The sequence below is a fragment of the Peromyscus eremicus genome, chromosome 8b, assembly GCF_949786415.1.
Source record: "Peromyscus eremicus chromosome 8b, PerEre_H2_v1, whole genome shotgun sequence".
Taxonomy (NCBI): Eukaryota; Metazoa; Chordata; class Mammalia; order Rodentia; family Cricetidae; genus Peromyscus; species Peromyscus eremicus.
The window spans coordinates 10,855,146-10,867,320 of NC_081424.1; the positions used below are offsets into that span (position 1 = coordinate 10,855,146).

At 43.4% G+C, this 12,175-nt stretch overlaps 1 protein-coding gene across 2 annotated transcripts in view; it reads right to left on the reverse strand.

The window, feature by feature from the left end:
• Sesn1 (sestrin 1) overlaps positions 1 to 12,175 on the reverse strand; it is a 103,705-nt gene that overhangs the window by 14,878 nt on the left and 76,652 nt on the right. The window contains exons 1-3 of one of the 2 annotated variants that reach the window (XM_059272488.1): positions 10,096 to 10,237; positions 2,285 to 2,350; positions 1,324 to 1,524 (exon numbers count right to left, since the gene is read on the reverse strand). In XM_059272488.1, the coding sequence (XP_059128471.1) occupies positions 1,324 to 1,524; positions 2,285 to 2,350; positions 10,096 to 10,197 (369 nt within the window). In that variant the 5' untranslated portion in view covers positions 10,198 to 10,237. Of the gene's footprint in view, positions 1 to 1,323; positions 1,525 to 2,284; positions 2,351 to 10,095; positions 10,238 to 12,175 lie in introns of those variants that run through there. The other variant, XM_059272487.1, reaches the window with a different exon arrangement.

The window sequence follows — 12,175 nt, forward strand, 5'->3', positions numbered from 1 at the left end:
GTACTTTAACCTCTAAGAAAGACCGGTTCCGGACCACCAAGATGGCTCAGTGGGTAAAGGCACCTGCCACTAAGCCTGTCAACCTGAGTTCACTCCCATGGTGGAAGAAGGAGAGAACTGACTCCTTCAAGTTGTCTTACACACACACACACACACACACACACACACACACACACACAGTGGAAGAAGGAGAGAACTGACTCCTTCAAGTTGTCTTACACACACACACACACACGTACACACACACACACACACGTACACACACACACACACACGTACACACACACACACACATACACACACACACACATACACACACACACACACACACACACACACACACACGGTGGAAGAAGGAGAGAACTGACTCCTTCAAGTTGTCTTACACACACACACACACACACGTACACACACACACACACACACACATACACACACACACACACACACACGGTGGAAGAAGGAGAGAACTGACTCCTTCAAGTTGTCTTACACACACACACACACACACACGTACACACACACACATACACACACACACACATACACACACACACACACGTACACACACACACACACGGTGGAAGAAGGAGAGAACTGACTCCTTCAAGTTGTCTTACACACACACACACACACACACATACACACACACACACACACACACACACACACACACGGTGGAAGAAGGAGAGAACTGACTCCTTCAAGTTGTCTTACACACACACACACACACATGTACACACACACACATACACACACACACATACACACACACACATACACACACACACACATACACACACACACACACACACACACACACACACGGTGGAAGAAGGAGAGAACTGACTCCTTCAAGTTGTCTTACACACACACACACACACACATACACACACACACACACACACACGGTGGAAGAAGGAGAGAACTGACTCCTTCAAGTTGTCTTACACACACACACACACACACACACACACGTACACACACACGTACACACACACACACATACACACACACACACACACACACGGTGGAAGAAGGAGAGAACTGACTCCTTCAAGTTGTCTTACACACACAAGTACAAACACAAATGCAAAGAAATTTTTAAAGGAATAGTTCTTAGTATTGTATAAAACTACATGTAGTACTTTTTGTTATACTTGAAAGCATACTTATTTAAAACCAGGAAAAACAGAAGCTATCTGGTCAGACTATGATTGCAAGTCAGAATGTAAGTATTTATCCTTGTATCAAAAGTATTAGCTCTCTTAAAGAAATTAACAAAACCAGGCAGAAAGAAGTTTTCATTATGTGTTTACAAACCATTATTCCAATGTAGTGCCGATAATGGAGGGGTAACGGCCCGTCCATCTGCAGTAGATAGTGTTGCGTTTTCAAGAAACTTTCTAAATACTGTGGGTGGAAAACCATCACTAATGTAATGTTATCCAAACGACCCAAAGCAGCAAAGGAATCTGCAAATAAAGCATGCATCTGTGCGTCTTCACTCCCCACTTGTAGAATCTGTGTGAACGAGAGAAAACTACAGTTACATAAACTACAAACTGGTGTTCAAGAAAATATGAATGGGCTGCATTGTTCCATTTAGCAGTAGATTAAATTTTACTTAAGAGGGGGTTCTGAATTTAAACTTGTAGCGAAACAGAAGAATAGTCCCATTATATGGTGGGGATAAACAACAATGGCTGAACTGAACTTTAGTTAAAGGGTATCTAGATAGGCTGCTTGCAGACCTGACAAGAATCCAGATCAAGAGGCAGATTTAGACTGCTAAGCACCCAGAGCTTGCAAGCAGACACTAAAGCCTTTCTTTACAACACCATTTTCATTTCATGAAAAGAGAACCACAATTAATAGCAAATAGTTCTATGACAACAGAGCACAGATACTTTTCCATGAGTAGAATTAAAGGTCCAGTCTAGCATTCGTTAGTACCAACCTGTGGAGATGGACAAGCCTGAGCACCTCTGTTTCCAAGCATACCTAAGCAAGATCTAAATATAAGCAAGCAGAGAACGAGTTGAAAACAAGCCCCAGTTTTACTTGATTAAATACGGGTGCTTAAATGCATCATGAAATACTAGAAATCAACCTGACTACGACAGCTTTCTAATCCTATAAACGCAGTGCCAAAGCATGACTAACGCTGAATAACAGTGTAAAACATGTTGTTGACCAGCAATCATTTAGATGCCAAGATGTGGGTCATGAAAATGTTTCCTTAAAAGCAAGCAGTTCACCGTGTACTTTCAAAACAGCATACCTCCTTCTCTGGGATGAACCTGCTTGGTCCATGTCCTAGTGGCCGAGGAATTCTGATTCCAAGTTCCTAGAAGAGAAAATTACACCATCTCAGGCCTCTAGCAGTAAACAACACAAAGTGAAGCTAAAGCAGCAAGAAGGAAGACAGTTCAAAACAGGCAGGCTTGCTAGAGCCTTTCTTCTCAGGGCTATATATACACACTGGCATCTGCAGCACACAGCTGACACCTTACAATATGTCTCTGACTAAAAACAATAAAACCAGAGTTTTGCATAAAGCACTTGGCAGAGAGTCGAGAACAGAAAGTTCAGCACACAGCAGCCAACCCTGTGGGCTGTCAGTGATACAAAACAAGACCAGTGTGTTTGTACATCCAAAACTCCACAAAAGCAAGGCTCCCTGTGCACCTTGTCAGGAAGTTAAAAAACGATACCGTCATACAGACATCTTAACAGGAAGAACTGAAATCCTTATACATTGATACTAACGCTCAAGTAAGCAGAGAAGTCAGGACAAGTAAAAACTAGTTAGCTAAGCTCACAAAAGGGAAAGGACTACAGTGAGGTATGCTTTCTCTGTGGTTAAGGGAAATCACTTCAAGAAAACTGATTTTGTTTCTAAGTTTGTTTCCCTTGTTAATTTCTGCCTTTTGATACAATCTAGAATTCTTTCTCTTACACTTGACCACAGTTTACTAACAGGGACAGATAGCCCAAGGTTAGGACCTCCTCCCCCAGGACAATGTTCTTAGATAAAATCTCCACATAACCATAATAATAAAATTCGAGGGCAGTCAATCCAGTATCACTTTAAACAGTTAAAGTAAATACAACTGATGAGTAATTCTTATTGATAAAATTATATTACATACAAATACTATTTTTCATTTAGATGAAAATGGAGCCTGTGGCCGTGCATAAAACCTGAGTTCCATCCCAGAACCCACATGGTGGATGGACAGGTTCACTGTGGCATGAACACGCATGCACCCACATTAAAACAACAACACAACAAACCATTTCTACTATCCCCACTGCTTCTAAAAGTTCATTCTCTAAGCCAGATACTCCCTATTCCTGTTCTCTGTGTGCATGCACTGTGTGTATGTGTGTATGCCTGCATGTGTGAACACAGGTGAGTCAGAGGACAGCCTTGGGCTGGTCCTTGCCTTCCCCCTGTGTGAGACAGGGGTCTCTGCTGTTTTTCCACTCTGTGCACCAGGCTAGCTGGCCCTTGAGCTTCTAGGGGATTTCTGTTTCTCCCTTCCGTCTTCCTGTAGGTCTGCTGGCATTACAGATGTTTGCACTATGTATCCAGCTTTTACATGGGCTCCCAGGACTTGAACTTAGGTCCTCACATTTGTGGGGTAAATGCTTTTACCCACTGAGCATTTCCCCAGCCCAGCTGCTTTGCTTTTAAGAAGAACTGGGAGGGAACAGAGAAAGGTCAAGAAATTTGGGCTGAGGGAATAAAAACTTTTGAATATAATGGATTTAGAAAATTCAGGCAGGGCTAGGAATGTAGCTTAGTTGGTAGTGCTTGTCTAGTGTAAACCTGTAATCCTAGCACTTGGGCAGTGGATCAGAAGTGGATCAGGCAGGAGGATCAGAAGTTCAACATCATCTTCAGCTACACAGCAAGTTCTGGCCCCCACCCCACCCCACCCCACCCCACCCCACCCCTAAAACAGCAGGCAGGATAAGAGGACCTTTATCAGGAGAATCCAAAGTAGACTACTTGTCCCCTGAATCCAAGATGTATCAATTGTATTGTATCTATGAAGTCAAATTTTCCTGGACGTTGGTAGCTTCTTACTGTTGCTATTCCACACTCACACTGAAGATAGTGTATAACATTATACTCATTTGAGTTACACTTCACTAGTCTGGTGTCTCTCTCTCTCTCTCTCTCTCTCTCTCTCTCTCTCACACACACACACACACACACACACACACACACACACACACACACACACGTACGTCTCAGTTTTAACAATGCATAATAAGTTCCAGGAGAGAATCTGTTCCTCTTGAAACAAATGTCACTGTTTATATAAAGCAATGACCCCATTAGCCTAACTTCTAATTGACCAAATTATATACATGTTAAACAAAATTCACTGGGAAAAAGTACAAAGCTGAGGCCAACACTTACCCTTTCCTTCATCTTACAAATTATCTAAACAGTATGTATTTAGGGTTTCAAGTGTTTATTACTCATTTTGTAACTCAGACACACACTATACAATACCTAGGACTTCAGGATAGCAAAGGATGCCATTTCCAAATAGATTATTTAACAAATAATCTTGAGACAACTAGTAGTCACTCAGAAAAAAGGAAGTTAGAGCCCCAAATCATATTTTAACCCACAATAAATCAGAGTTAAATATGAAAAAACAACCCCTCTCCCAAAAATAGTTCCAACAAACGCTTGTGGAGTGAAATACCCAATAATGCTACAAAACCCAGAAGTCAAAATTAAAGACTGATAAATTTGATTACAAATCAGGTTTCCATAGGGGGAGGATTCAAAGTCTAAGATAAACAGAAGACTTGAAAGATGCTCGCAAAGAGTCATAGACAGTCCACAGAAAAGGAACAGAATGACTGAAACCATGCTCAAGCCTCCCCGCAAACCCTCTCCACATTAACTACAGAGATACCACTTTCTTTTTCTTCAAAAGAGAAATCTTAAGATGGAAAGTCTGAGGCTGAGTGAGGAAAAGTCTAAAGGCATCTTTACTCCCAGCACACGCAGGTGGATCTGTGAGTTCTCGGCCAGCCTGGTCTATTTAGTGATAGCCCAGGATAGCCAGGTCTATGAAGAGACCGTCTTAAAAAAAAAAAAAAAAAAAGATGAAAAAGTATGGTAACAGTCTGTGTTTGAGAAAGTGGAGCAACTGTCACTTGCTGCTAATGCATGCTGCAAAGATTTATATATGTATTTTTAAGTGTAAGGGCAAGTACAAGGAAGAGTAAGGAATACAAACTGCTGCAAGTTCTAAAAGAGGGCAGTCTGCAATGTAGACAAAAACTAAAAAGTCACATGTTCTTTGAGTCAATAACTATCTTCAGTGGGAACCCACAGACCTACTCACATGTAAAGACAAATCTGCAAAACCTAATAAACAACCTAAGTGCTAATCAATGTAAAACTGAAACGTTCAACAGAGAGACAGAGCTGAGGTCCTGCAGAAGAATGAACCAGAACATGTGTGTTACTGCTTGAAACATGTGAGTAGTATTTCTTTAGATGACACCAAATTGATACCCATATGACCTTCAAAACAAACAGGCTAATTATAGCATTTTGGCCTTGTTTCTATACCACATACAAACATTATATACCAAATTATTATAAAGTAATAATTTCACAATTCCTATAATGTAGCCATGAATGCTTCATAAAATAGAATTTGCAGGGCATGGTGACACATGCCTTTAACCCCTGCACTCATGAGTTCAAGGCTAGCCTGGTCGACATAGCGAGTTCCAGGTTAGCCAGACCAGGGCTACATAAGGAGACCCCATCTTTTTTTTTTTTTTTAAAAAAGTAAATTTTCTTATAGATACAGCAAGAGTCCTTTCCAATGGTACTAAGTAATTCTTGAGTTGATAAAATGAAGCCCACTCTTTTAGTTACATTTAGTGGCCATGTTGATACTGATTTTTTTTCTTTTCCCCTAAATCTTCAATGGTCAAGGAAATGTCCTTGATTCTGCTAGAAATACTTTCTGCAACGGTGAAAAACTATTTAAAAATATGTTGGCCGGGCGGTGGTGGCGCACGCCTTTAATCCCAGCACTCGGGAGGCAGAGCCAGGCGGATCTCTGTGAGTTCGAGGCCAGCCTGGTCTCCAAAGCGAGTTCCAGGAAAGGCGCAAAGCTACACAGAGAAATCCTGTCTCAAAAAACAAAAAACAAACAAACAAACAAAATATGTTAAGAAAAAGGAAGTCAAGAAGGAAATAATCACACAAAACGGGGGGGGGGGGGGGGCAAGTATTCCTTGGGAGAGATTAGATGCCCACTGTACAGTAATGTTAGTGTTAGGATGATATTAATGCTATGATAAATATCTAGCAGAGCTGTGGGCAGAAGAACAAGAAAACAAGACAGAACTGTGAGGGAGTCTCTGACCCCCAAGCCATTCCCTTCATTATTTATCAAAGTCTAATTCCAGGTGAAACAATTCATCCAGCTACAATGTGAATTACCAGATGATTCCCAGAGAACCTGAGGGACTGAGGTGGTTCAGCTCATAAAAGCAGGAAGAGAACTGACAGAGAAAAGAGATGGGAGGGTCAAAGGTGGGAGAGCAGAGAGGGAGACAGACTTACCAATCAACTGTTCCCTGACAGAGAAGGTTGATCAAGACTGACATAATGAGAAACATGGTTACTTCTAGTCTAGGGTCAAATAAATTTACTCTCCTTATTAGCAGGCTAGCCTTCAAAGATGGTAGACTCTCTCTTAGCTAACAGACTACGTACACGACAGGGACACAAGGACATGACACCAACCTTTCTACTTAATTTTATGCCCATCAGAAAACAGAAGCCTAATCATCTGGGGTGTTACTGATGACCTCTGAGACTGTATCCCAATTAATCTTAGACCAGGTAGGACAGGAAGCTGACTGGCTTTATTCAGCCTTCCAGTACACACAAATGAACCTCTGAGAAAAGTAAACTGGTGATGGTTTCCTTAGACCAACCTACAGGACCTGTTCTCACTGAAACTTGTACACACTCCACATCTTGGAAAACCACCACAGTAGAGCGCACACTGGAATGATGGTCTAGTGGGAAAGTGCTCGGCCAGCACATGCAAGGCCCTACATTTGATCCCTAGCATGACCAAGATTCTCTATGCATCGTCTCCTGAGAAAGAAGTACAGAGCAGTTAAGATGGTTTGGGCCAAAGTAAGACTTCTGTTTAGGAAGTTTGTAATTCCCATGAAAGTACGTACTCTCTGAAGTTGACAGGTCTAACGTGTAAAACAAGGATGGTGGCGAGGAGGACAAAGCAGCCACAGTCATCCCTCACAGCTACCTCTGTCACATAACAGACAGCTCACAAAGCTCTTGAGGACATGTGCACTCACACACATCAGGAGTGTCTGAGAATCCAACTGCCTTTTAGTTTTCTGCTTATTCCTTAACTGATATAAACATGCAAAAAACAATCTCGAGCTAATAATGGTAATAAAAAATTAAGAGCTGCAATCACAGTTCATAAAGTGTTACGAACCAAGTACTGTTTTAAGTACTACAAACAAGGACCCTGTAATGTATGACATTACAATCTCGAAAATGTGCATGCCTTTTTTAATCCTCATGAAAAAGAAGTCAATGTCTTTACTGCTTTATCAGCCTGAGAGGCTAAGTCAAACCGAATGCATTTTTCTAACTTCCTAGGTGGATTGCTCCAATTATTTCTCCCTCTATAGTTGTGAGAACTCACTTAGACGCTGATCCAATCTTACAATCCAGATCCCAGGAGACCAAACTGCCAAGAACAAATGGCCATGTGGAAAAGCAGTTGCAGATGTTAATCAGGATAAACTCACAGGTTCTCTGTGAAGGCGTGGCTGGAAAAGCTGACATGAGAAAAGACATTTCCCACCCCTCAACAGTGCTAATGACCATCTTTGAAAGAGATGAGCACAGCCTCCACCATCACACCCGGCCTGTTTCCTCATCAGTGAATGATGCTAACAATTCATTTTTAGAATATGGACATTCTTAGTGGCTGCTGACAGTACGTCCTGTACCACTGTATGAACACTGCTTGTGTACTGTACAGTACTTTTCTTATCACATGCTTCACTTTGCTACAGACTGTGTACAGACCTACACCAGTCTCCTTAAGAATGAATGATTGGCCACAAATGTGAAGCCAAAGAAGTGGTTTACTTATGAAGCATCAATCTACCTCCTTGAAAGTTAGGTAAAAAAAGTAAATTATTTGAAGCATTTTTGTCCACTTGATGCATTAAAAATCTAGATATTTTAGCATATGAATTATAATCACAACACTGATGTCAATCTTGTTTTTTTTTTAAGTTATACAAGTAGAAATGGTATTTCAACAAGGTAAAGAAAGCAAAAAGTTCTATAAAAAGTTAAAGTCTTAATCCCACTCTCCTTTTCCGGGAGAATCCTTGTCTACATAGCATAATGTGGACTTTTTACTATTCAAAGAATTTCAGTAGAAACGAGGAGAGCTAGAAGTGTTCATGATTTCTTGAGCTACAGCAAAATGTACTGTATTTCTTCTGATTGTCATTAACACTGCTATGCTATTTAAAAACACGGGAAGTTAGGGACCTCTTTGTGTGTGTGTGTGTTCCATGAACCATGGTTTAGAAAAAGAAAAACTTCCTGACTTCAAAGTATTTATTACATTTGGGTTGGGGATGTGGCTGGTGGTACAGAATTTGCCTAGTATGTACAGGGTCCTGGGTTAGAGGGAGAGGAGGAGGGGAGGGGAAGAGGGGAGGAGGAGGAAGAGACAACTTTTGGAAGCTTGCTACTGGAGAGGACTGAGCCAGTGCATTTTTGTGAAGGGACTAGTTTCCCGAGAAGCACTGCTTCCTAGTTTTTCTTACATGCTTAGTGTATTAGAGTGAAATACAGCTATGCAAAGCTTCCTAGTTTGTTGAATACAACCCCACAGGCACTGCTATAATCAATATACAAGCTGCCTCAGATCTCTGGAAACTGCAAGTGTGAGCTGAAGATTTTGCCCACAGACGCTGTCAGGAATAACAGAGCTATTCAGGCATGACCACCGGGGTTCTTCTCTACTCAGAGTGAGAGCAGATAGATCTGAGGTGGCCTGCACACAGAAACGGCAAATGCTAACTCAACACTTGCATGCTGTGGCCTGTTTTTAGTAAAGCTTCCGGGGCAACGCTTTACAGGTTATTTATTTATTGACGAGGAGTAGAGAACCCAGAGCGAGGCTCTACTGAGCGCGCTGCCGAGCTTTAGGAACCGGTGAAGGCTGTTCTGGGATCTGTAACAGGCAGCATGCAATGCATCTACAATGTCAACAGCTAGAAAACACCACTTGCTGTTCTACACCTGTCACGGGGTCATTTAAGTTTTCATGACTATGTGTAGTGTACCGATTAATAGACTATTAAAAATTAGACCTGAACCATTTTAATGTGCAAAATAACAAGGAGGTTATTCACATTTAGACTTGTGGTGCTAAGACGACCCAACAGTCTGATTTCAACTCCAATTTCAGTATTTCTCTCTCATGCCTTTAGAGTCAAGGCCTTTGAATGTTCAATTTTTAGGGAAGGTTCTATTAGCCATTGTCAAACACCGTCCTATATGCACCACTTAAAAACACAGACAACACCTCAACTAAACAGTTCTGCACAGCAGGATGGCTTAGCCAGGGCGAACGCGGCGGCGATGGGCGGCGCAGGGCTTGGGCGGCCTTTTTATCCCAGGCAGGGTCATCTAACCGACTCCCATGTGTGTAAGCGCACGTCGCGAGGGAAGGGCGACTGAACCATCTGCTTTGACCGAGCGCCCGGGAGGAAGATCCACAGGCTGGCTGCCCTCAGCCTTCGCTCTGCAGCTGCTGACCTGTGCGCACCGGCCCGGCAGACGTTATTCCGGGCCGCGGCCTCCCCTTAGATGACCGGGTGGCGGCTGGGCGCCGCAGTCCCTTCGCCCAGGCCGCGCAGCCCTGAGGGGGCGTCTGCGATGCTGCAGTGCGAGCGTCCGCGGCGCTCCGCCCGCCCGCCCGCCCGCCCCCAGCCCCCGCCCGCCCGCCCGCCCGGTACCTCGTCCTGGCCGCGGCCCCCGCCGCACTGGTGGCAGCCCAGCAGCTCCGTGACGGCCAGCGAGGCTGTGTACGCCTCGTTCGCCGCGGCGGCCAGACGCATGTCGGCGGGACGGCTGCGGCCGCGCTCGCTGCAGCGCTTCAGTCAGCGCACCGCGGGGGCGGGGCGGGCGGCGCGGACAAACAAGCCGCGAGGCCCCGCCCCGCGCCCGTCACTCCACCGCCGGGCCCGGCGCGCCCGCCAATGCCGGCCCGCGGGGAGCCGTAGCCCCGCCCCTCGGCGCCCGGGGTGGGGAGCGTGCGGACCCGGCCAGCAAAAACAAGCTGGAAAGCCAAGCGTCCCGCGAGGAGCTGATTCTGAGCTTGAGAACCGGCTAGCTGGGTGGAACCCTGGCTGGAAGATGCAGTCTGCGTCCCGGGACTCTGGGAAAGGCGGCCTGCCCTCCGGGTTCCCGGGCATGGGCCGGCCATTTACCTCCAGAAGTCAGCAATGTCCCCTAGAGCGGCCCTGGCCACACCAGGAGGAATCCAGTTTTCCTTACTTTGTACAAACTACTGAAATTCCCCTTCCTTTCAGATGCCCGAACGACGCAGAAGGGCTGCAGAACCCAGAAACAGGAGACCGTGGCCTATATGCGATGTAAAATCTATTTTTGGCAAGCGAGGTAGAAACTATAAATATCACTTTCCTTGGCAGCAAGTTCCCCAATTGTCTTTCTCAACTATAGTCATGGCATTACAGTTTCTAATATTCCTTCACAAGTACCCTCTGTTACAAAGAAAAATCCTCTCTCTGTAATCTAATGAGGACCTTGGAAAAACAGAGGTTTAGGACATAAATCACTGACACTGTTAGCTCCAGAACCCAGATCTCCCCATCCTGTGCCAATACCACTTCATTTCCTTCCTTTGGTAGCTTTATTCATTGCTTAAGCGAAAAAACCTGCTGAATTGGATCTCTTTTTCTATGCTTGTGTTTTTAAAAGCTTACATGTTCAGGTTAAGAAAAGGAAAAGTTGAGACACACAGAAGGAAATAGATGGAGCTTAAATTACTAAACACCGACACCTCTAGGGCTCTAAAATGAAAATAAGTTTCAGTGTTAGCAGGTGAGGTTACAGTGTGTCAGAGAAGACTAAATTGCGCTTTCAGCTCCTGAAGGTTCTTACTTTGAAAGCCACAGGTTAAAAATGGTTACTTTTTATTTTTCTCCTCCAGGCAAGATCATTGTTACGTTTTCTTTTTCTTTCTTTCTTTTTTTTTTTTTTTTTTTTTTCTTTTTGGTTTTTCGAGACAAGGTTTCTCTGTGTAGCTTTTTACCTTTCCTGGAACTCACTTGGTAGCCCAGGCTGGCCTCGAACTCACAAATATCCACCTGCCTCTGCCTCCTGAGTGCTGGGATTAAAGGTGTGCGCCACCACCGCCCCAAATCGTTTCTTTTTTAACAGGAGAAGCAAGCCGCTTTGGGTTAATAATGCTAATAGAAGAAAGGCGACAGAAGTCTAAGTGCTTTTCCACCGAAGAGCCACGAAAATAAATGGTACAACCAAATCTCCACTCATCCAAAACCAAGCAATCCAAATCCATGATGTCACGCATTCAAAGCAGTAGCTACCCTCTCAGATAAACAGGCAGTAAATGAGTAACTTGGAGAAATAAACGTACTTGATATGTGGGGTTGAAATTTATAAAAGCTAGTTTAAAAATGAGCAAAGAACATGAACATTGATGCCTCTGGAATTGTTGGGCTGTGATTTTATTTTCTGAAGTTATAGTGTATTTAGCAGGGCATACCATGATTATTATATTAAAATTGTTCTCCATCGCAAAAATAGTGAGTGCTTACCTTTCTATTCACAAAACACAAAGGAAAAGCATGAATCCAGCTGACTCCAAGATGGTTTAAAATAATTAAATGTCAAATTAAAGCTTTATATTGCATATATAGTGTCTAACATTTAGAGCTTGATAAGTATTTATTGAAGAAACAGTTCACATATACCGAACTAAATTAGGCGCTCCAAATAGTTTTTTTCCAGAAAGTTTCACTAATTTAATGCTATCTTGCGTGAAAAGAAAAA